Raw genomic sequence first — 24,214 nt, 5'->3', positions numbered from 1 at the left:
TGCCTGAGGCTCTGACATCACATTTGATTTGTGGTGTGGAAAATTACCTCCATCTTCTTTCATAAATTGGCTCTTAGAGCCTGTCAAGAAGGAAAGGAGCTAAATGAGCAGTTCTGTGCATGTGCACACATCTGTGTAATTTTTTACTATGTAGTGGTCCTCTATGCAAGTTCCACAAGGATGACAGACACGGCAAAACTAGCTTATTATAAGGAATCTTACCTCAATGCTGTGACGAGTGCTTCGTTCATAGATAGATAGATAGATAGATAGATAGATAGATAGATAGATAGATAGATAGATAGATCAAATCAGATCAGTAATAGTCTTACAGGGTATCAGTGACAAAATAATTTGACTGAGAGCCCATCTGCTTCCGCCTGCAGCCTGAGGGGCCTTCAGGTTAATAACCACTTCTGGCTGTCCTCAGGTCAGTGATGCTTGGTTATTCCCTTCAGTGCAGACTTGACTGAAGCCTTCTGTGGGGATGGTGTTTGTGTGCATCAAAAGCCATGCCTGTTTTGAAGTCCTTCTGATCCAGCCTCAAGGACAGTCTGGCTGCTTGCTCCCACCCTGCTCCCAGTTGAAAGAAACCAGGGTCACTTTTGGTTTCTTGATGGAGTTGGTGGGGGAAGCTTGTTAAGGAATCTCCTGCTGGGCCAGGACCCTTGAGTAAATTCATGCATGTCAGGACTGAGTGACCTGGGGGCATCATGGGATGACTCTTCAAATGGAAATGAACTGAGGAATGGGCTCCTTCAGGCTACTGGGCAGGAAGTACAGCCTCTACCCTGGCTGCCTGATTAAGGTCTTTCTGACAGAAATTACTAAGTAGGGCTTGCCTGGAAGCATGAAGACCTGAGTTTGGATCCCTAGGCCCATATGAGATGGCCTGGGAGTTTGTAAGCCCAGTGTTCCTATGGCAAGATGGGAGGTAGAGCCAGGAAACCCCAGAAGCTCATGGGCATGCTAGTCTGGTGTGCATCAGTGAACAGGAGACCCCATCTCAAGGTGGAAGGTGAGCGTAGACCCCAGGATTGTCCTGTGACTTCCATATGGGCACTGTGGCACACGTGCCCACTCACCCACATTTACACACACAAAGTTGTTGGGTTTTTTGTTTTTGTTTTTTAAAAGATCTTTTTCTGTTTTCCAAGGATGAGGCCCCACCCCTAAGCCTCACATTTTGTCAGTGACATTAGAGAAAAGGCATCTTTCAAAGACTGCTGTCTATGAGAAGTAATGACTCTCCGGAATCATGCATGACTTGCCACACATTGCTTGCGAATTTAGTAAATATGTCCAATAAAAATGGAAATGAAACTCCAGGCTGTACCTCTGGCTCCTGTGATTCTTTGTGCTTTGTTGACAAAGGTCCACATTTCCATGTGACACGAGGCAGCAGAGATTTCCATGGGTTATCTGGAGCCAAAGTGATTGTTCTCACAGTATTCTATAAAATTAAAGCTTCGTGCACCCTACCTTTGTCTGTTGCCTGACTGCCTGACTCCCTGATGTACGGGGAGAAGGAAGAATGAGAAATGAGAAACAGGAAGAAAATTCTGTTTTAACAGCTTGTGTGTGTGAGTGAGAGAGAGAGAGAGAGAGAGAGAGAGAGAGAGAGAGAATGTTTGTTGAATCTGGACTCAAGTGAGATTTTAGATTACAGTTCTAGTTTGTTTGTATAGATAATAAAATGACTATTGTGTCTATTCTTGTCTTACCAACCCTCTAAAGAGTCTTGGTGTGAAATGTAGAAACCATTCAGGACTTGAGGCTCTAGCATCTGCCCAGCCACCTGGCACATGCTCAATCCTGGTGTACCTGCCAGTAGAGTAATACACCTGTGTTCTAAGTGTGAGCCTGGAATAGGTGACTCTTGTGGCAGAAGACTGCACATCTATCTATCTATCCATCTATCTATCTATCTGCATTTGAAAAAGCCTCTTGCATAGGACTTTCTTTGAGATGTTTGGAGAGAGTTCTTTTCCTCACTCTGCCTTATACACGACACTCCCCTCAAATATGAGGTGTGAGTACGCATTTATGTATGTAAGTTCTGTCTTCCAAGATTCAAGTTAAATTGTGGTGTGCTGTTGACAGCTAGATTCCACCGGCGTGAATTACGTAGGCCACCCTATTCTCAGCCATCTGCCTTCCCTTTGCAAGCGCAGGCCTCAGAAGTGTGGGCAGAGCCATAGAGACACACAGCTTGGGCTCCCCTGTACCAGGTGACTGCTCTCGGGAAGTGACTGTTAGGTCATTGGCCATGTGACAAAACTACAGTCCCAGTGGGTATTGACTCTAGATACACAGCAAAAATACTCATAAACTAAAGTCCTTTGGTAAATGTTTCCTTAGATTCCATTGGAAATAAAACATCACAATCCAGGCAAATCTGAACTTAAATATTGACTGTCAAACTTAGAAAATCCAGAGAAATATAAGCTAGCTTATGAAGCAAGCTTGGCTTTGGGGGAAGGGAATGGAATTAGAAGGTGAGGAATGGGGTGTGTGGTGGTCAGAGCCTCCTCTGAAGACACTGTGGTCTTTCTCCTGGTGGGTTTTCTCCATACTGCTCCCCAAGGCCAGCACCATCACGTACTCAGGGTTGTGAGATACAAACCAGGCTGTTCTTGCTGGTTCTCTCTCACCCTAGCTTCAAGCTTGGAGCCATTAGAAATTATCTTAACCAGAAGCCTTCCAGCATGGCTACAGAGAGCAGAGCTCTGGTTGACCCTCCACCCAGGTCTCCTGCCATGTCCAGGTCATGCCTTTGACCTTGCACAGGGTGTGTGTTTAGGTGGCTCTTTGTCCATCTGTGCTTTGTACCCTGTGGGCCTTCAAATCTAGTTTTCATGTCTTCTGGTTCTGGTATTTTGGTAGTGTTTCTTATTAATTTTCTACCTTAACCACCCACCCCCATCTTTGGTAAAAGATGGGGTGTTTTGTCTTTAAGTTCTTTGGAAGAGTACCTAAGTTTACCATTTTACTGTCTGGCTAGATTTTTTTTTTTTTTCTGGACTTTAAAATCTAATCTGTCAGTATCAGAGCCTTGGCTGCTCAGGGAGTGTCTCTATAAGGACTGGGATAGACAATCTGTTGCTTTTCTGGTGGGAGTAGTCCTTGTTCAGTCTCTGGGGACAGGCAGGATTTACATAAAGAGGTGTGAAGCTAAGTCTCATCTTTCCTCATTTCCTACCCACTCAGTGCCACTGGCCCAAGTACCTGTCTTCCTTTGACCACTGAAGAGCCCCGCTCTCTAGGACCTCTGGTTGCTCCCAGCCTGTTGGACCGCAGGGCCTAGGGTTGAACTTCTCCTGGACCCTGCTTTCTTCTTCTTCTTCTTCTTCTTCTTCTTCTTATTATTATTATTATTATTATTATTATTATTTTTAGGATTTATTTATTTACTATATGTGAATACACTGTAGCTGTCTTCAGACACACAGAAGAGGGCATCAGATCTCATTACGGGTGGTTATAAGCCACCATGTGGATGCTGGGATTTGAACTCATGATCTTTGGAAGAGCAGTCGGTGCTCTTACCCGCTGAGCCATCTCTCCAGCCCTGGACCCTGCCTTCTAAGCAGCCCTCTGGCTTAAGCCTCTGCATTCACTCTCTCAGTGGGTCATACTCGAATCTCTTCACTGAGCCTCTATGGGCTGTACAGGGCACGGTGGTTTTCCCTCTGTACGTTCTGGGTGATGCTAAGTTCCTGCTGTTCTTCTGCAGTGCTTTTTGAAAGGGACTGGCAAGCTTTACTCCAGCATCTGCTAGTGGATGAATGTTCTTGGAGCAGCTCTTTCAAAGGCTGGCTAGGAGACAATTTTTCACATTGAGTGTCTGAGGGCACTGCCTTCAGAGGCTGACAACTGAGCCAGCACGGTCAATTGGGTGGTTGACACTGATGCCTGGGCCCCAGTGAACAATGTCATGTGTCCGTGTCTAGCTCTGTGGACAACATTTGTAGCACTTGGGTCTGACTATGCCCCTGCCGTGCAATACTGAGCAGGTTTGCAGCATCTCTGGGCTTTTGATAGCTCGTGACAGTAGGCATAACTTGGAGGAATACAGAAGGGCTTTGAAAACAACTAACAATAGCCCATGGCATCCAAAGGGCTGTGGTCCCTCCCACTGTGCAGCACTTCCCACCCCAGCCAGCCTGTGGTGTGTTGGCAGGCAGGAGAAAGCCACAATTAGGTCTCTTAGAATCTCAGGCTGACTGTTGGCCAGACAGCAACTGAACAGTTTCAAGCATCTAGGGAAGGTGCCTCTTAGAGCAGATGTAAGGTGCCATCCAGCTAGGCCCTATTAAGCACAGGCACACTTGCAGGAGGATCCGCTCAGCCATGTGCAGGCCTTGTCTGGGTCCTCCAAGAAGCTATAGTCTCACCACCTCTTCTTGGCTCCGCAGGGGCTGTTCAGAGCTCTGCCGGATCCCCATGGTGGAATACAAGCTGGACAGCGAGGGCACACCCTGTGAGTACAAGACACCTTTTAGGAGGAACACCACGTGGCACCGTGTGCCCACCCCTGCCCTACAGCCAGTTTCCAGAGCCTCACCTGTACCTGGCACACCTGACCGACTCCAGTGCCAGCCACTGCTGCAGCAGGCCCAGGCTGCCATACCCCGGAGCACATCCTTTGATAGGAAGCTGCCTGATGGCACCAGGTAATGCCACAGCCTTCCTTAGATACCAACCAAGCAGCCTGACTGGTTGTGAGTTTTAGCAAACAAGGCGATGGGGTAGCCTTAGTCACAGTGGTGCTCAGAGTCTAGCCTTGTCCTGGTGTCAGAGAAGACACCCTCTGCCCACCCAGGACACAGCTTTTAAAGTTAAATCCAGTAACACAAGAAGGTGATGAGCACCTAACTTGCATAGGTTGTGTTTGAGGGCAGAATAGTTTATTCTGTGTATAATTCCTGTCTAAACATTCATGTGACCTACACCATAGAGATGTGTGCCTTTGCTCTCTGGACAGCTGATCCCTGAAGGTTCTGATCTAGTCAGCCTGTCAGTACACACCTGGAGCCAGGGTCTTATTTGCCTATTGGGCTGTCCCTGGGCCTCTCTAATGTACTTCCCTCAACTGGAAGATAAGGAGGATGCAGATCCTAGCAAGAGCCCCCGTAAAGACCACTGAGATCAGCATCATTGAAGGGCTTAGAACCAGGCACTACACCGTGTAAACCTATACAAATATTTACTCGAATTAACAAAATGTATAGCCCTTCTTGCCTCTTCTAGTTTATGCTCCCAGGAGAAACAGGAATCTTTTAAGTTAACATTAATCAAGCCATCTGGACTCCAAACCTCTGTACTTGAAGATCATGGGGTTTATAACGCAGCCTCCCTGCACTCAAGGCACACACAGTAACACCCGGGGCAAGAGTCAGCAATACACTCCCACCCCCCAATTACGTAGAGTTTAGAGAATTATAAAGGAAACCAGAGTGACCCCGCAGCCAGCGGGATCCTGTCGAGCATCATTTCTGTCAAGTGACTTCTCAGAGGTTTGGAAAATGATCTGTGGAATTACAATAGGCAGCTGTGTGAAAGTCAGTGGTTTTGCCACATTATAGCTTTGCTCCTGCTGACTTGTGCACTGGACCCAGATGCGATCTGCACTAGGCTTTGTGTAACAGGCATGCGTGCTGTCTCCTGACTGTACACTTGCACTGTGTGCCTGGTTTTCTGTCCTCTGGAGCCACCACTGTCCCTTCATCTTTAGACAGCAAATGTCCACTAATCTACATCTTCTTCCTGTGATGGATGTCTGTCATAAAACTGCGAAATCTTGGGCCTCACCAGTTCTCAGGTTATCTCCATGATTAGTTCCATTTCACATTGCTATGTGAATGGACATAGGGAATTGGTTGTAAACAGCTCAAGTCAGACGGGTGGGCTGGACTGGGACTGCGATGTCCAAACCCTGCTACTCTTCTTCCCCTTTCAGAAGTTCTCCCAGCAACCAGTCATCATCCAGTGACCCAGGACCTGGCGGGAGTGGACCCTGGCGGCCACAAGTGGGCTACGATGGGTATGGCTCCTTCCTGCCTTTCTGTCTCCCCGGGGAAGCCTGTGTCTGTACCTGGGACTCATTCCAAAGCATTCCTGTGTGTGAGTTGCATGGAAGGCCACCTGTAACAAGCACTTTTAGCAAGTGCAGAGTCTTCTGATTGAATCGGAGGCTCTCGCTGTAGCCTATGCTTGTTTCTGCCTGGTGATAATTCACCTGTGTCAACCTCTCAAGTGCTGGGATAGTGGGTGTGTGCCACATGCCCTGCTAGGAAACTCCATTTCTGTGACAGTGTTCCCTGGTCTTCCCTGTTTTCTTTGTGACATGGAGTGGACTTTTGAACACAAGAGAGAAGATCTGAGGACGTTATGGACGGCAACTCTCAGGAAGTTCCCTGACTCAACCTGCTAATAGGAGACAGCTCCTGAGAGCCAGCGAATGAGGTTATCATTGAAGCTTCTCCACTTTCTGTTGGAGAAGTGGCATAGTGGCCACCTTGACTGGAGAGGCCTCCGTGATAAGAGCCTTAGTGATTTGTGTCATACCCAGGAGTCAGCAGTGTCGACATGTATACACATGCATGTATACACACACGCACATGTACACGCTGACCTTATATGAGACTCTTGAGGTGGCATGTAGCACAGCATTCAAGTTCTAGATGTGCATTGTAGTGACTCCAGCCCACCTATGGTGGTCAGCAGCTGGGCTCTTTTGTGAATAGAACACAGTCATCCTTGGAGGCCTCAACTGGCATGGACAGAAAATGCCTGTCTATGGAAGACCCTGGCAGTCATGGTTCTTTCTTCATGTGCAGAGCAGAACTCAAGTCCAGGCATTCTGCTGTCCAGTTTGGAAGTGGACAGCATGCTTCTCACCTCAGAGGGCAGACAGAGTTCTTCACAGCTAAATAGCAAATCCCTTTTCTAAATGAAGCTGTGGCTAAGCAAGGAAAGCAGAGCCTCGATTTGTTTTTATATAATGGAAAGAAAACCTTGTGTAGTCTCAGATCCACAGCATGGGTTCAGTCCATGGGAATCATGTTGCAGCACAAACACATTTTCTTCACTTCCTTCATTTCTAAGATTATGTTTTCCTTTTTCCGGTTTCCATAATGCAAAGGCCATCTGGGCAGAATCTAGGCTGAGTCAGGCTTTCTTGTCTTTAAAAGCATTAGTATTCAGATGTATCAGTGCCACGCACATTAGTCAAAAGTAAGGCCCGTCTTGCTCCACCAGAGCTGGACAACCTGCGGCCTCAGTGCTGGCGCTGTGTGTGTGTCTGTTGAAGCCTGCTGTGTGTCAGCCCTGGTGAAACAGCGTTCTCTGCTTAGGAGAGATCATCCAGGACACTGTGTTTCCACTGGTCAAGGAACTGTTTCCTAGGACGGCATCAGCCCTGGAATGGTGGTGCCCCTGTGTAGCCCTCTTGTGCCAGACCCCTGTCCTGTCCTCTGCTGGCTGGCAGATTCAGAAGAGAATAGCTGCTGCTACTCCTTCTTTCAGGTGCCCATCCCCCCTCCTGCTGGAGCACCAGGGCCCAGGCTCTGTGGAGTGTGATGGAACCGGGGAGCGCGAGGATCTCATGGAGGGAGGCAGGCTTCCAGGTAATGCAGCCCTGGGGACGCAGACTCCAGGGCTCCCCTTCACCTGCACTTTTTCCCTGTCCCCACTCATTTACTTGGACAACCATAGTTGATGAGCGTCTCTGTGAGCCGAGTGTGGTGCCTGTGTGACTGAGTGATTCTGGGGTAGCTATAGTTATAGTATGGCTTCAGATAATGGGTTCTATCTAACGCCTGGAGAAATCAGTCCCTCTGTGTGGGAGCTCTGCTGCCTCCCATGTGCTTGCTGGTAACCTTGGAATTTGTAGTAAAGTTATCCTGCTTGATTGTGCCAAACCATCAGAACCCTTTTTTTCTCCCTCTTGCTAACACTGGAAATTGCGGGCTCAACTCTCTTTATGTCACAGAAACTAAATGGCATGGCCCACCTTCCAAAGTCCTGAGCTCCTATAAGGAAAGAGCGCTGCAGAAGGATGGAAGCTGCAAAGAGTCCCCCAATAAGCTCTCTCATGTAAGTCCTCTGCCAACGGCCAACCACACCTTTAGCAGGCCTAATGTGTGTCAGCATGTAGAGGGTGGCACAGCACGCCTGTCCACAGTGCTCAAGAACATAAGAGTGTGGGGTACAGCTCAGCACATAGTATGGCAGCATGTGCCCACATGTACTGTTAAGTGTTGTGTGGGGTGCATCCCAGTACAGAGTATGGCAAGGAGTGACTGAGAACATAAACACATTCCAGTACACAGTAGGTGGCACACCTGTGGCAGGGATCAGTCACATTTTGTTTTCCACACAGGACACTCATAAAAGAGGATAAAGAGAGAAAGGAAATGGGAAAGTTTTTGTTTTTATTTCCTCAGTTCATGAAGGACCACGGAAAGACTGTACAGCAGATTCCCAGTAAAGCCAACATGTACATCAGCCCTCCCAACCTTGCTGCCCAGGGTGATAGTGATGAGATCCTGCCCCCAGATTTAGCTGGTCAACCATTTAGCTACTTAATGGGACAATACAGTAGTAGAAACTGAAGCAGGCCTCTCGCCAGGGTGGCTGCAGTGAGGTCCCTCTGCTGATGTCACTGAGATGTCTGTAACCATAGCAGCCGAGCAGCCTGCTGACAGTCCACTGGCAGCACATTCCTTGCTAATCCCACATACCCCGTGATGTCTCTATGAGGCGAGTCCTATGGGAGAAACAGCTTTCAGTGAGACCCCGTACAAAGGAGTTGGATGGTTTGAAAATGTGCAGGTGAAAGAAACTTACAAACTCCTGGGTAACACTCTTCCCTCCCTTTGGTACAGCATCAATGAGCTTTGCAGTTCTGTAACCGTACCTAGCAGTTCCTCCTGTGGCCACAGCCCTGACCTGGCCTGAGCCACTTCCCAAGTCCACTCACATCTTTACCTACAGATGTCTAAAGTAGTTCTGCAGAGGAAGACAGGCTATGAAGGAATCAGGTTGAAACCAGAGAAGCCAGGATATGCGTAAGGGTTGAGTAGGATAGAGGAAAAAGAGAGATGGCCAAGCCCCTAGAAAATGTCCTGGGTAGGGAGTATCGTCCCAGCTCCAACACCCTGGTCCTGCTGGTTCTCAGACTGGGACAAACTGAGTCGGTCTGAGCAGTGATAGAGGGGATCTCTTCTGTCTCAGCATTGGTCTTCCCTAAAGCATGGATGCTTTTCAGACAGTGTAGTCTAGAATCTTCCTTGGGACTTCATTTGGCTTTAGCTCCCTGAGAGCTTGTTTACAGGACACTTCATAGATGCAGAGTCCTTCTCTGCGCAGGAACCATATGGCACTATGATCTCAGAAAGCATCCAGGGACTAACTGGACATTTTACCATTATGACTCAGACCTGGGTCTCCTTCACCAAACTTGGCGTAACACTGGAGCCTTTAAGAGAAGTGCTATACTGGCTGTTAATGGCAGGAAATTTGTAAATGTAAATTACTGATCTCCTCTACCTGATTTTTATACCTTCTCTGTCTATATAATCCTCAGTGACATTTGTATGTTATACACTAGTTGATTGACTAAAGACAGGATGCTGAGCTCATGTCAGTGATGGAGGAAGCAGGAGGCAGGACCTCTGCATGAGACCAGGCTGTGTCAGAGAGATGGCTTACTGGGTAAAGTGCTTGATGTATGAACTTAAGAGCCAGAGTTCAATCCCCAGCACCCTCTGAAAACTAGCTGTGGGTATGCACATGTAAGTCCAGCACTGGGGAGGCAGAAGCAGGCAGATCCCTGGGACTTACCAGCTGAACTGGCAAGTTCAAGTAAAAGTCAGAAATACTGACTCCAAAAGGAAATAGACTGGTTTCCAAAGGAACAGAGTGGGCCCTGACTGCTGGTGCAAATACACACACACACATACAAACATACACATCTGTACACACACATGACTAGGCTATTGAGGAGAAAATCCATTTCTCTTTCTATTGCTGGCTTAGGGAACACATAAAATTCTACCCAGGCCTTGGCCTTACATAGCCTAATGTTTTGGGGTAGGCAGTATATGGAGGATTACCCAAAGGCTGTCTGTCTGTCTTTCTCCAGATTGGGGATAAGAGCTGCTCCAGCCACTCCAGCAGCAACACTCTCTCTAGTAACACCTCCAGCAACAGTGATGACAAGCACTTTGGGTCAGGGGACCTGATGGACCCCGAGCTGCTGGGATTGACCTACATCAAAGGCGCATCCACCGACAGCGGCATCGACACCACACCGTGCATGCCAGCCACCATCCTTGGCCCAGTGCATCTGACGGGCAGCAGGTCCCTGATCCACAGCCGGGCTGAACAGTGGGCAGATGCTGCTGATGTCTCAGTAGCTGATGATGAACCTGCCAAGATGTATACCCTGCATGGCTATGCCTCTGCCATCTCTAGCAGCGCTGTGGATGGTAGCATGGGTGACCTCAGTGAGGTCTCTTCTCACTCCAGGTAAGCCAGCATGTACCAACTACACCTGCTCTGCCTGGAGTAGTGTGGGTGGGGCCTGAGGCTGTCACTGCTGACTGCCCAGATGTCTAACCCCACAGAGGGTGCTCATCTCCTGAACTCTGCTATCGAGTTGTGTGTGTTTGTGTCTTGGCAATTTTATTCTTCCTTTCAATTGGAGGGTAATGTCCCTTATCTCTCCTCTCAGCCTGTGACCCTGATATCTTTTGATAGAGAGCTGCAAACTGGTTAATCTTTAGTGTCTGTCAGCCATGTCCACCCTACAGGCCACATGTGTCCCTGGTTATCTGTGAATACAGTACAACTCATTTGTATATGGTATCCCTGTACAGCTGGAATTTGGCTTGGGTCTGGGCACAGATGTGTGCACATAGTAAATTGCTCTCAGAGACCAGAAAGGGAGTTGGTCCCTTTTGATCTGGAGTTATAGGCAGTTGTCATCCATCCAGTGTGGGTGCTAGAACCAAACTTGGGTCTTCTGGAAGAGTAGTAAACACTCGTAAAGGTGAACTGTCTTCCCAGCCCCCAGTTGATTTTAAGTAAACAGCTGACTTAGCCCGATGGTGCAGGCCTATAATCCCATCTACTCAGAGGTTAATCAAGGCCACGTGGGGCATATTCCACTTAAAGGTCAGCTTGGGCATGTTAGTGAGACCTGTCTCAATTAATTGATATATTCATGAAGTATCTCGAGGCTTTGGTGTATTCAGCCTCCCGGTGTTGAAGGTAAAGAGGAACTAAATATAAGGGAATTATATTCTAAATATAGATACATAATACGTGTCTGTGCATGGTTTTGTACTCCTGCTTGACAGATGTCTATATGCTGGTTTAAAAGCTGATAATTTCAAGTTTCTGAGTTCTCTTTGAAAGACTCAGAGAAGTTTGTGTGTATCTCCATGGGATCTAATCAGGAGGTGTGACTTCTACTCTGTTTGCTCCCTGTGCCTGGTACTGTCCTTCTAGGGCTCTGGGTCGTCCTCCAGCTTTTCAGCGCTTCCAGCCACAGAGCATGGCTGGACAAACCATAATAGGACAGTCCTTTGGTACCTAGGACTCTGATAGGCATGTCCCCAAGGGGGTAGTGCCTGCAAGCCCCTAGTTTCTGGTGACAGGCCTCTGCTCCTGAGCAGTAGACACCAGAGTTCTCTCTAGAACCCTCCTCTGCCCTTTCTTGGATATCACTGAAGGATAGTGCCCTCCATGACTGCTGGGTAATGACCAGTAGGGTCAACCTTCATCCTTGTAGGTCATAGAACCAAGCGGTCACTTTCTGTGTCACTTTAACTCATGGAACCCAGGCAGGCATCTTAAACAAGTGACATTGTCCCAAGCCAGGTGCCCTGTCTTTATTTCCCTTGTGGCTAAAACTTATTGTCACCTGCTGGCTGTGTTCATGGCCATCTCCAGGTAAGAAGGGGTTCTCAAGTGTCTACAGAAGGCATGGATCTCCCCTGAGAGGTCCCTGTACCGGTTAGGAAAGAAGGGTTTATTTTGGCTCGTGGTTTGAGGGATACAGTCTGTCGTGGCAGGGAGGACATGATAACAGAAGAACAAGATCACATGGCATCTGCAGTCAGGAAACAGAGGTGAACGCAGGTGCTCAGCCAATGTCTCCTCTTTATTCAGACCAGGACCCAGTGTGTGGGATGCTGCTGGCCACATTTAGGGCAGGTTTTCAACATATCTCAAGACAGGCACACCTGTCACCTCAGAAATCGCAAATCTAGTCAAGTTGACAAAACTAAACGTCACACCCAGCACCCATGTGTCTTCTCCAATGCCCTTGGCTTTAAACCACCACAGCTGAGGTGGTGCCACTGAGGACAGCTAGGACCTCTGCTGGATGTGGTCTGCTAAGCTGTGCTGACATAGCCACTGTGCCAGGGAAGAGGACGGTGGGAACAGAGGATGGGGCTGGTGCCTAGGAGACATTCCTGCTGCTTTTCACTAGTGCTGTTTAAGTTCAGTGGAAAATAACATTGTATTCAGAAATCCCATGAATTCTAGATTCATGGGATGATTCCCACGTTTCTCAGGACTGGATAAAGGTTAGCCATTCTGTAAAAGCCACCTTGGGGTCTTGTAGCCCTGCAGCATCTTTTCAAAGTTCAGGCCACTTGTGAGAGACCTGGTGTCAAGACTTAAGGTACCTCAGGGACTCGTGGAATCTGTGTAGTGAAGAGTTCCCTGTTACTGCTAAGTGGAAACTGCTGTGTTCTTGGACACTTGTCTAAAGTGCATATGCCCTTCATTAGGTAGAGGAAGGGTGTTCAGGGAGATTGCTACAGCAGCTGTCTACTAATTTGACAGGTTAAGAGATCAGAAGTCTATGAAGAGCTGGCCTGAAGTACCTCTTTGGCCTAGGGTATTTGTACTTATGAGACTGGAGGCGTGGATTTTAGGCACTGAGTGAGTGGCCTGCCACTCGCCTGCTTTTTGCTGTAGTATTTCCCCCAGTTGTATTTCTCAGCTTGTTGCTGCCACAAGAGAGCCCACATCTGAGCATGGGGAGCCTCTGAACACAGAGGCTTCCCATCCAGCAAGCTCCGTGGTAGAGAGGTCACCTGCCTTCCTAGCCCAGTGGCCAGGGACCACAAGCCACTGCTGCATCTGATGTGATACCACCTTTGGCTGTCTCCACAGTGGCTCTCACCATTCAGGAAGTCCCTCTGCTCACTGCTCCAAAAGTACTGGGTCTCTGGACAGCTCTAAAGTCTACATTGTCACTCACAGCAGTGGTCAGCAGGCACCCGGGGCTGTGGCAAAGCCTTACCACAGACAAGGAACAGCAAACAAATATGTCATTGGCTGGAAAAAGTCAGAAGGTAGCCCACCACCCGAGGAACCTGAAGTGACTGAATGCCCCAGGTAAATGGCTTCCCGTCATATCTGTTACCATATTCAGTGTACACTCCTGTCTACACCTGCCCAGCACTGAGGTTACAAGTGCAGACCACCATGCTCGGCTGTTTACCTGGGTGCCGGATGGGTGCAAGGCAAGCACTTTACCCACTGGGCTGTCTCCATTCCTGGCCTCTGCTTTAAATGCTTTAAATGTTGGGATTCATGTTTCTTTCTTTAAAGTCTTCACTTTATTGTGATGGTGGTGGCAGTGGTGGCGGCGGTAGTAATGCTTACGATGATGTGCAGAAGCTGCTGTGGTACATATGCAGTTGACTCCCTCCTTCTACCTGGAATCCTGGAGTTGAGCTTAGCTTGTCAGGCTTGAACTTGGAGAAGGCAAGCCCTTCACCTGCTAAGCCATCGCTATAACCTTTGGCTTTTATCTGCAGCAAAGTATAAAGCTCTGCTGTCTTTGAACCTCTATCCAGAAAGCTGTCTGCAGTGAGTCATGGGAGCAGCTGCTGGTGGTGTGGCGTAGTCTCTAGGGTGTCTCAAGGCCAAGAGCACCATGGATCCCACAGTCAGAGACCTCAAAGCAAAAGCACTTTACCTGGTTGTTTTGTGGGACTCTTGAGGTTTGATGAACAGGTGGGGGAGGGTACCCTGTGTTTGTGAAAAAAAGGAGGAAAAACTGAAGGTCTGATATTGTTCAGAGAAGCCCAAGAAATCCTGGATTGTAGGTCTGAATCATGTGCTCTGCTACAGGAGTGTGCCATTGTGTAGGTATGGGCTGTGAGGGCCTGTGAGAGCACAGCTTATGGGAAAGTGTACAGACTCTTGAAGGTTGGGTGTGGAGTAGCCTTATTTAAAGTTGTAGCATTTTCTTCTCGGGCTTTGGGGATCTGAGATATCTCTGAATTACTCAGATATCTAACTGAATTTAAACACATTGCACAGACGTGAGACACTGTGGGGGTGGCGCACACACAGCCACAGTGAACTACCACAGCTGAGAATTGTGGGCTTCCACACAGTAGAGTGCATGCATATGTTGGGGGGAGGGCGAGGCAGAGAATAACCTTGGCTAATGTGCCTTGGCTCTACCCATTGTGATTTTGGGGATAGTGTCTGTCACTGGCCTGGAGCTTACTAAGTCTAGACTGGCTGAGCAATGAGCCCAAGGATCTGCTTGTCTCTGTCTCTCCAGTGCCAAGTTGACCACCAGTCTGACATTTTGTTTGTTTGTTTTTCAAGACAGGAATTCTCTGAATAGCCCTGGCTGTCCTGGAACTCACTCTGGTAGACCAGGCTGGCCTCGAACTCAGAAATCCGCCTGCCTCTGCCTCCCAAGTACTGGGATTAAAGGCGTGCGCCACCACAGCTCAGCCAGTCTGACATTATTTTATATCTGGCTTCTGGGAGGTTGAACTCTATTCCTCATACTAACTGAGCTATCCCCTCAGCTTCACGTGCTTCCTGGACTTCCATCTGACCCGCCAAGGGCCAGCTTATAGGTAGACTGCAGCTCCTCTGAACCTGTGCTCTGCTTTATTCCATCAGGATATATGGTGAGATGGACATCATGTCCACAGCCACTCAGCACCCGGCAGTGGTGGGAGACTCTGTTTCAGAAACCCAGCATGTCCTATCCAAAGACGACTTTCTGAAGTTGATGCTGCCTGACAGCCCCTTAGTGGAGGAGGGGAGACGGAAGGTGAGTGACCATGAGGGCTTTGGTGCAACTCCAGGTGCTCATGTGCTCCCCGCAACCCTTCCTGTGGTCCCACCAACAGCCCGGTGTAGAGTGGCCATCGCCACTGTCACGGGTGTCAGGGTTTGTTTTGTTTATAGTACTGAGGATGGAACCTCAGGACCTTGCACATTCTAGACAAGAGCTGCAGGCCAGCCCTGGCCCTTGCCACTAACAATTCCTTCAGAAGACAAATGAGCTGAGGAGGCTAGGTTGGGGGCCGTTGTATTCTTGGAGTTGCTCTGAAAGCCAGGCAGGCTCCCTCAGGTCTTGGCTCCTGCTATAACCACAGTGGGCTAAGTCATCCCACATCACTTAGCTTAAGACAACCTCCACATACTTGCCACAGGCTAACCCAAAGTAGACATTTGAGACACTCTTCCCAGGTGGCCCTAGCTTTATGTCAGTTGACAAAGTCAACCCTCGAAAAAGTTTTGTCCCATTAACTGTAATTCAGTTTCCAACGATTATACAAACTTTTGCAAGTGGTAACTTTTAAGTGGACAGCAGGGTTTACTGGATTTAAATCACCTCTCTTGAGCACATCTATATGACTCTGGAAATGTCAGTGTTCAGAATTGGTTTGTTATTTAGACTCAGTTAACCCTCCCTGCTGTCAATTGGCGAATATTAAAATGTAGTCATTTCTAATCACCATCCGTCCAGTGTGTGCTTCTGTGAATATCAGTTGCCTGAATGACAATGGCCTTGTGTTTCCAGGAGCACTGGCCTCTCTGCAGTGCCATATCTAATCCGCACTAGTATTTCCCAGATTGTCAGGCATGGTCCAGGAGCCTTTCTGCATGCCTGACTTTCCTGAACCAGCAGAAAACTTGAGAAAGCCATAGCACAGGCAGAGAACTCTAACTGCATGTTTATTGTGATTTGGTTTTGAGATAGTCTTGGTATGGTAGCCAAGACTGGCCTTTACTTGCCATGTAACCCAAGATGGCCTTGAACTCTCAGCAGTCCTCCTGCCTCAGCTTCCCACATATTTGGGATTATGGGTGTGCAACACCCTCCTCAGACCTTCACATTGTTAACATTCCTACCTTTATGACCCCTAGTTTTCATTCTACGGGAACCTGTCTCCACGGAGGTCACTGTACCGAACATTGTCCGATGAGAGTGTGTGCAGCAACCGAAGGGGTTCGTCCTTCGCCAGCTCTCGAAGCTCCATCCTGGACCAGGCCCTGCCCAATGACATTCTGTTCAGCACGACTCCACCCTACCACAGTACGCTGCCTCCCAGAACCCACCCTGCACCCAGCATGGGGAGCTTACGGAGTAAGTGAGGGCTGCATGAGAGGACTCGTGGGTACCTGTGATTCCATGTGATCCTCGAGTTGGATCCAGGTGTACACATGCGATGCGATGTCAACTGTTTGGCACTATTTCTCTGTCTTCTAAATTGTTTCTAAGTAGCAGACTTCAAGGTGGTTTACATTAGACATTATTATCAAATACTGTTTTTACTTTATCTCTGAAGGAAGTGATGTGTAGAGTCTGTAACTTTTTCAAAGAGGAACAGTAGCATAGGGTGGCTCTTCAGATCCTGGTAGCAGGTGGTAACAGGTGGGTCTTGGTAGACCTAGCTACAGCCTTGTGACCTCTGTGTCCCTGTGTCCTAGCTCACACTACACCGTGGTCATGGGTCAAATTTTAAAACTGTAATTTGTAGTGTCCTGTATATCTGTGTGCACACACACAAAACACACACCCACACAGGCATGTTTAAGTGTAGAGACAGGGTCTTTCACTGAACCGGGAGTTTGCCATCTCAGCTAGCCTGGCTGACCACCAATTCCCAGGGATCTACTTGTCTCCCTTGCTAGCACTGCGGTTTCAGGCATGCACCAGAACACTTGGTTTTGTTCATGGGTACTGGGGACCCAAACTCAGGTTCTCATGTGTGCACAGGAAGCATTTACCCACGGAGCCATCTCTGCAGCCGAAGTGTGATGGTTTCTATGCCCGCCTCCATTCCTCCTGCACTGCACTGTTAAAGCATGGCACTTTAACAGTAAAGTCATATTCCAGGTTGTTTTCAAACTTCATCATAGAAAGAGCTATCTTTAGAATCAATTTCTGCAGTGTATATAAACATCCCAGGCTATCTGACATAAGGCTTCTAATAGTGTTTAACAAGCTTGGGTGAGCCTCGTCCTGTACAGTGCTTAGTGTGGAGCATGGTACCTGCCTGTCATAAAGCCTCTGAGTTTCTCAATAGCGAGACTAAAGCTCAGACACGCATATCCTTGTGTTCCGTCAAGTGTTGCTGAACCCCCACCTCCACTCCCCACACTGCCTCTTTTGAGACAGGGTTTCGTGTAGCCCAGGATGGCCACTAAGTGTCTCCTGAGAGCTTTCGTGAAGCTCCTGAAGTTCTGTTTTATGCTCTTGTTATTTTAACATTTCCCATATACAAGTGTGACTAAACCTTGGATTCTGTGTTGCCAGGGTTTCTGTTCAGCCTTTCTTTTGTTCCCCTGTGAGAGACATAGTGTCTTAGCTTCAGTGTCTTAAAATAGTGATGGTGATGATGGTGATAAACTCCACCTCTAGGTATTAGGTTCTTACAAGGACTGAGCAGAAAAATATTGTCATTTTCATGTGTTCCCTGCTCCTGGGAGGTTCCCTTCCTCCATATGAGGTCCCCTGTCCCAACCCCACCCCAAGCAGCATAGTACATTGCTTACAGTAGAGCCCAGTGATGCAGCATTGCTGTCCAGGCCCACAGTCCCTGTTTACGGTTTCACACTATACATATCTGACAGACGGTCAGTAATACAGGTCTGCCTCCACAGTGTTGTATAGAGCAGTTTCACAGCCCTAAAAAGCTAGTTCCTTGAACTTCTCTCCTACCCTCCTCCTGTGGTGAGCCCTGGTCTCTGCTGTCCCTGTGTTGCTGCAATGTCCAGTAGCTGGAGTGTATGGCCTTCGTGCTTCCTTTCCTAGTAGCAGCAGTTGAGGCAGCTCTAAGCCTTTCTCATCTCTGAATCCTTTCAGAACTATCTACAGCCTAAGAAGCAGGTGCCCCCTGTCCCTGAGGCTCCTCTCGGGGCCCTTGCCCTTGGGTGTGTTCCCTTACTTGGTAATGTGCCTCCTGGAGCCTGACCCTGCTCAGATGCTGCTCTAGGATACAAGTGGGAACTGAAATGTGTAACTGTATGTAAATAAAAAACTTTGAAATAACAGGTAGTGACTTATCTCTTCCACAAAACCTCTGAGCCCCTTCCCACTGCACCCCCATGAACCTTAAACATCATGGATCCAGTTGGAGGATGCTAGGTCCTCCTAGTCCATGAGCACCTCAGGAACCATGACAATTTCCATCTGTCCCCCCAGATCCATTCACCCTGTACCCTCCTGGCTATTCCACAGATGCCCAAAGGGAGCAAGGCCCTCTAAGAATGTGGCCACAGACTGAGTTTGTACAATGAAAACCCTGATCCCAGGTGCCTGGGAATACCTCTTAAAGAGACCTAAACATTGTGTCACATGAAGACTTGGAGTATCCTTATGACGTCTTCTAGCTTGGGTATCTGTTTTTGTTAAACTGATCAAACATTTGACATTGGGAGACATCAATGTCGTCTGTGAAGCTCACATTTGCTGTCAGGGTGGCCCCTCAGTGTTTATAACAATACCAATAAAGTCAGACAGTCAGGACAGTGGAGTGACCATAGGAATCCACAAGACTGGTGTCCAGACATAGAGAGTATGTTGGTCGGGCAGCAGGGCCTACACACTTACCAGATTCTCCTGCAATATGGGCAGGAATGGTCAAGCAGAAAAATTGCCAGGTTCTGTCCAGATTAAGCTGAACATTGTCCACTTGTATGCTTAAATGTGTTCAGGCCAGCCATGCCCCTGTTATCACCTCCTGAGGGCCCCGAGAAGTTACCACTTTGTATATCTCTCTTCTAAGTCATCTTTCCTGACCTGAGCCTTAGATAGCATAGGCCTTCCTGGCTCAGTGCAGCCCCAGATGCTATCCTAAGAGTCAGTTGTGTGCTGCCATATGCTCTGCGACTGTGCCTAGGGAGCTGGTGGCCAGGGAGCTAGTCAGTGCTTGTCACCAGCTGGTCACTTTCTTCCTGAGTCTCCTAAGGTGCCCCAAGGCTTTAGAGAGTTAGATTTGAAAGGGTAGCTGGGTAACCATAGCAAAGGGAATCTTTTCTAGAAGCCTCCTAGCCTGGAGGATAGCACAGGAACAGTGTGTGACATCACAGGCAGAGCGGTGTCTCCTCCCTACCAGACTGGACAGTGTTCATCTGCCAGTGCTGGCTCCACATGGGTCCTTGCTGGTTTCACTGTTCTGTGTCATGGCGACTGCACTTGCTGGCTTCCCAGTGTAGAGCCCAGTAATGCTGGCAGGGGTGTTCATGTCAGTTCAAGACTTGGAACAGACTTGCTAGTTTGAAACTTTGGACAAAAAAATTAATTTTAAAAGGCAGATCTTATTCCTAATTACCTTATTTCTACTCGGTGGAAGAAAAAAAAATGTTAAATGTGCCTGATTTTGATTATTGGAGAAGGCACAGGTGCCTCCTGGGTTGTCTGAGAGACAGCCACAGCCTGAGGCTCTCCCTGCTCGGGTCAAGCCTCAGGCAGAGGTTCAAATCTACCCACACTCAGCCCTAGCTTTTGTGCCAGTAGTGTGTCAGGCGTCTGCCAGCTCCCCCTTGTCAATCGGATCTCAACCAAGTGTCACCTCCTTAGACAGGACTCCATCTCACAGCACATCACCTAGCCTGTCTTCTGCAGAAGCCCCATCTGTCTCCTAGTGACAAAGCCTCAGAGCTGAGCCCCAGCTGTGTCTCCAACATCCCACTCCCATGATATGAGGGAGCAGTCACCTCTAAAGGCATCACAGGAAGCTCTAGCTGGAGGGGACTTCTCGCGGTCTCCTCTCCCTCTGCTCCTCAGTGTCGAGTCTGCAGAGTCCCACTCACTGTGAAGGGGACACTGAGCAGCTTTGTGTACCGTAGTTCACCCTTGGTCCCTGCATGTCTGAAAGCGGAAGGAGGCGAGTGTGTCTGGTTATGAAGGATACTTCCCAAATTCCCAGTGGTGACTGCCCTGGTGTGCTCCTGTGAGCAGGCTCCAGGGCTAGCCAAGATGCACCTGACTGCATACCCAGTCACTCACATTGGCCCCTCTGCTCCAACATTCTTATTTGTGCCTCGCCTCAGACAGAGTTTGACTTATTTAGCCCAAGTCTGCCAAAGTAGGCTTGCTTCGTTGAGTAGCTGCGGGAATGATCTTTCCACAGGACAATGTTACCTGCATCCCACCTTTCAAATTCGAACCAGCCACTGTCCCTTCCCTTCTTTCTAGGCCTCCGTCCCTCCCTTATTTGTCATGTCAGCCAGCCACTGTCCTTACTCTGTTGACACCAGCCACTGTCTTTCCTTCCCTAGCACTGGCCAGTGGCCTTTCCACTGTACCCCAGAGAAGGCCTCAGAGGAGGAACCCAAAAATCATGACTTTTTTCTCCCGGCTCCTGCTCCAGCTTTACTGCTAGCTTAGCACTTGACAGGGCAGAAAGCAAGCATGAGCTTGCTGTTAGTGTACAGAGATACAGAGCGGCTCCATAGTACTCCCTCACAGGAGACACTGGCAGACACCACCACATCTCAGCGTTGTCGCCTGGAAACAGCTCTGTGTGGTTGGTGTCACTGTCATTGTCTCTGTGAGAGGTCTGCCCAGGCTGCAGTGGTGGAGTAGGAGCAGACAGTGGGTGTCCTTCAAGGCCACCTGTGCAAATGCTGCCTGTCCCATTCCAGATGCCAGCACCTCACAGCATCCCAGAAGGACGGAGGCACAGAAATCACAGGTGCATTTGCTTAATTACGCCCCTGAACTTAATTGCAGGTTCAGCCTGCCAGGTGGCCATTACTTTGATTGGTCTCATTAGTCAGATACAGCCACAAGCAGCTGCACGCAATGCTCTGGGCAGGTTCAGAAAAGGCACTTTGAAAGTGTCCGGTCAGACTCTTTCAGAATTTATTCTCAGATGTGTAACGAGTTCTTAACAATGAGTGTTATTAATGACCTAAGCGCTTATGGAGAAAAGGGGATGCTGGGAAAATGCAAGGCTGAAGGAGAACTGCATTTCAGGAAGTGAGGGAGAGCTGGAGGTTTCTGGTGAGGCAGCAGTAGGACTGTCCTGTGGAATCAGAAAAGTAAGTCACTTCTACACATAGGTTATGAGGAGACTTCCTTTCTCTTTCCAATCTGTTAATTGAAGCAGCCTCACTGGACTGGATGAGAAGAGGCCCTTGTGCTGTCTGAGATGTTTACCATGCAGCTTTGCAAACCTTCTTCCTCGGACTCTGTAACTCATCAGAACAGAGGTGGCTGCCAGTTGTCTCAAGGCAGCATAAGACTACCCTGAGAAAACAGGAGCTCATCTCAGGTCACTCAGATTTAGGTACTTCCAGAAAGCTTCTGCCAGAGAGCAGATGTTCCACAAGGCTCCATGCTGGCCCCCTGCTTGCTTTCCAGTGCCTACTTGGTCTCAGGTTGGCTGCTTATGACAGAGCCCTGTCTCTTTTGGGTGATAGAATCTCAAGGGTCCCTATTTTAGCAGGTCATGTTTTATAGTTTCCTGGACTACTTTGTGAGAATGGATGGTAGTTTCTGTGCTGTAAGCAACTCTGGGGACTGTGGAGTACATGCCATGTCTTGAGTTGGGACATGCTTTCCACGTTGACTGACTCTGACCCTGGATGGATCAGCAGTGCTGGTACTGTGAGTGACTCTGGGGACGATGGTGCCTATTCAGGGACTGATGGACTAAAGCATCACAGACCAACGGACTCTACATAGGGACCAATGGTACTCAGGCTGTGACCACCTGATTGTGATGGTGGTAGTACCCATGCTCTGACTGGCTGTGAGGAGAGCGACTGATGGCATGATAGGTTGATTGATGCCAGATAGGGACTGTGGTGCTTACATGGGACTGACTATGTGCAAATGGCACAGCAGAGCTATGACCTACTGACTGTGGGTCACAGTGCTCGTGCTGTGACTGATCATGTAGACAGTGACTGATGGATTGAGAGACCAGTTGTCTCTGTCTGGGACTGTGCTGCTCACATTAATGTACATGTGGGATCTGTGGTCCATGCTGTGACTGACTGGCCTTCTGACTGACTCTCTTTGAAGGCAATGATACCCATATTCAGACAGATTGACTGACTGTCAGACTCTGGGACAGTGGCACCCATGCTGTGGCTCTGGGTGGAGATAGTCTGACTTACACTCTGATTTTGTTTCTACTTAGATGAGTTCTGGTTCTCCGACGGGTCCTTATCAGACAAGTCCAAGTGTGCAGATCCTGGCCTGATGCCGCTGCCAGACACAGCTGCAGGGTTAGACTGGTCCCACCTTGTGGATGCTGCACGAGCGTTTGAAGGTAAAGATTCACCCACACCCAGGTCCTTCTGTGTGCCCAGGGAGTAGGCTCCTGCAGGGCCTGTGCTGCAGCTTAGAAACCTGTCTGTGGATTGGATCATCTTGCAAATAGTGAATGCTCTGCCCGTCTTTGAAGATGACAGGAAGGGAAGCATCTAGAGGTGGCCGGCCACTTGATAAGTACTTGGCAGGGGTCTGAATCCATCAATTCTGCTTCATGCACCAACCGCCACCTGACCCACAAGCCCCTTTTTCTCCTTAGCCTCATTTCCCTGTGGGAAAAGCAAACATCCTTGCCTAACTCATACTGTCTCTGTCCTTGGAGCACACCAAGGTGACATAGGAGGGAACCCACTAGAGGCCAGAGCTTCTGAGTTTAACACAGATGACTCCAGCAGAATTGCTTGCCCCTTGCAGGTCTCTATCTGTGTGGGTCTTGGCTCCTTCTAAGCCTATGGTCAGTGAGCCGCTATGGATCAGCTGAGCCTGGGTCAGTGGGTTGCCATGGGTCGGCTAGCTGAACCTGGGTCAGCGGGCCGCCGTGGGTCTGCTGAGCCCGTGGTCAGCGGGCCGCCGTGGGTCAGCTGAGCCTGTGGTCAGCGAGTTGCCATGGGGGGCTAGCTGAGCCTGGGTCAGCGGGCCGCCGTGGGTTGCTGAGTTCTGAGAGTCCTCCGGCTGCCATGCTGCTTTTGATCACCATGGATGCTGTGACTGACCAGTTGAAGCTGCTCCCTGGGGAACATCCCTCTCCAGCTTTTTGGGAACTGTTCACAAAGTAGATGAAGAACCTACTCCCCAGTGTTTGGGCTTAGTGAGATGCGGGGCCACAACTCTTAGGAATTTTTGCCATTGTTGACTTGTATTGTCTTTCTCATGACTGTGACCCAAACCTGACAAGCATGGTGGTGGGCAGGTCTTGGCTGGGGAGTGGGCAGTGGGTGTTAGTTCATACCTCAGTGGACCAGGAAGTGGGCCTGGCTATAACGACCTGTCTTAGTCAGGGTTTCTATTCCTGCACAAACATCATGACCAAGAAGCAAGTTAGGGAGGAAAGGGTTTATTCAGCTTACTTCCACATGGCTGTTGATCACCAGAGGAAGTCAGGACTGGAACTCAGGCAGGTCAGGAAGCAGGAGCTGATGCAGAGGCCATGGAGAGATGTTTCTTACTGGCTTGCTCAGCCTGCTCTCTTATAGAACCCAGGACCAGCCCAGGGATAGCACCACCCACAAGGGGCCCTACCCCCTCGATCACTAATTGAGAAAATGCCCCACAGCTGGATCTCATGGAGGCACTTCCCCAACTGAAACTCCCTTCTCTGTGATAACTCCAGCCTGTGTCAAGTTGACACACAAAACCAGCCACGACCTGCCTCTCAAGTTTCTACATCTTCCCAAAGTACCATCCCCAGCTAGGGACAAGTACTCAAACACACTAGCCCACAGGGACATCTCAGATACATTAGTCCGCAGGGACATTTTACACACTAGCCTATGCGAACATTTCAGACACACTAGCCTATGGGGACATTTCACACACTAGCCTGTGAGGACATTTTACACACTAGCCACAGGGACATCTCAGACACACTAGCCTATGGGGACATTTTACACACTAGCCCACAGGGACATCTCA

The 24,214-nt window shown here is 48.9% G+C and overlaps 1 protein-coding gene across 4 annotated transcripts in view; it reads left to right on the top strand.

Annotated features, from left to right (window-relative positions):
• Sipa1l2 (signal induced proliferation associated 1 like 2) overlaps positions 1-24,214 on the top strand; it is a 143,391-nt gene that overhangs the window by 106,476 nt on the left and 12,701 nt on the right. For all 4 annotated transcript variants that reach the window (XM_031341826.1, XM_031341825.1, XM_031341827.1 and 1 more), the window contains 9 exons: positions 4,419-4,676; positions 5,963-6,046; positions 7,531-7,631; positions 7,997-8,100; positions 10,151-10,536; positions 13,201-13,425; positions 14,962-15,115; positions 16,219-16,438; positions 22,449-22,580. In XM_031341826.1, coding sequence (XP_031197686.1) covers positions 4,419-4,676; positions 5,963-6,046; positions 7,531-7,631; positions 7,997-8,100; positions 10,151-10,536; positions 13,201-13,425; positions 14,962-15,115; positions 16,219-16,438; positions 22,449-22,580 — 1,664 coding nt within the window. The remainder of the gene's footprint in view (positions 1-4,418; positions 4,677-5,962; positions 6,047-7,530; positions 7,632-7,996; positions 8,101-10,150; positions 10,537-13,200; positions 13,426-14,961; positions 15,116-16,218; positions 16,439-22,448; positions 22,581-24,214) is intronic.

This window comes from Mastomys coucha, unplaced genomic scaffold (genome assembly GCF_008632895.1).
Source record: "Mastomys coucha isolate ucsf_1 unplaced genomic scaffold, UCSF_Mcou_1 pScaffold22, whole genome shotgun sequence".
Classification (NCBI taxonomy): domain Eukaryota; kingdom Metazoa; phylum Chordata; class Mammalia; order Rodentia; family Muridae; genus Mastomys; species Mastomys coucha.
Note: the sequence above shows the minus strand (reverse complement) of the source record. Positions and strands in the feature narration are given on the sequence as shown.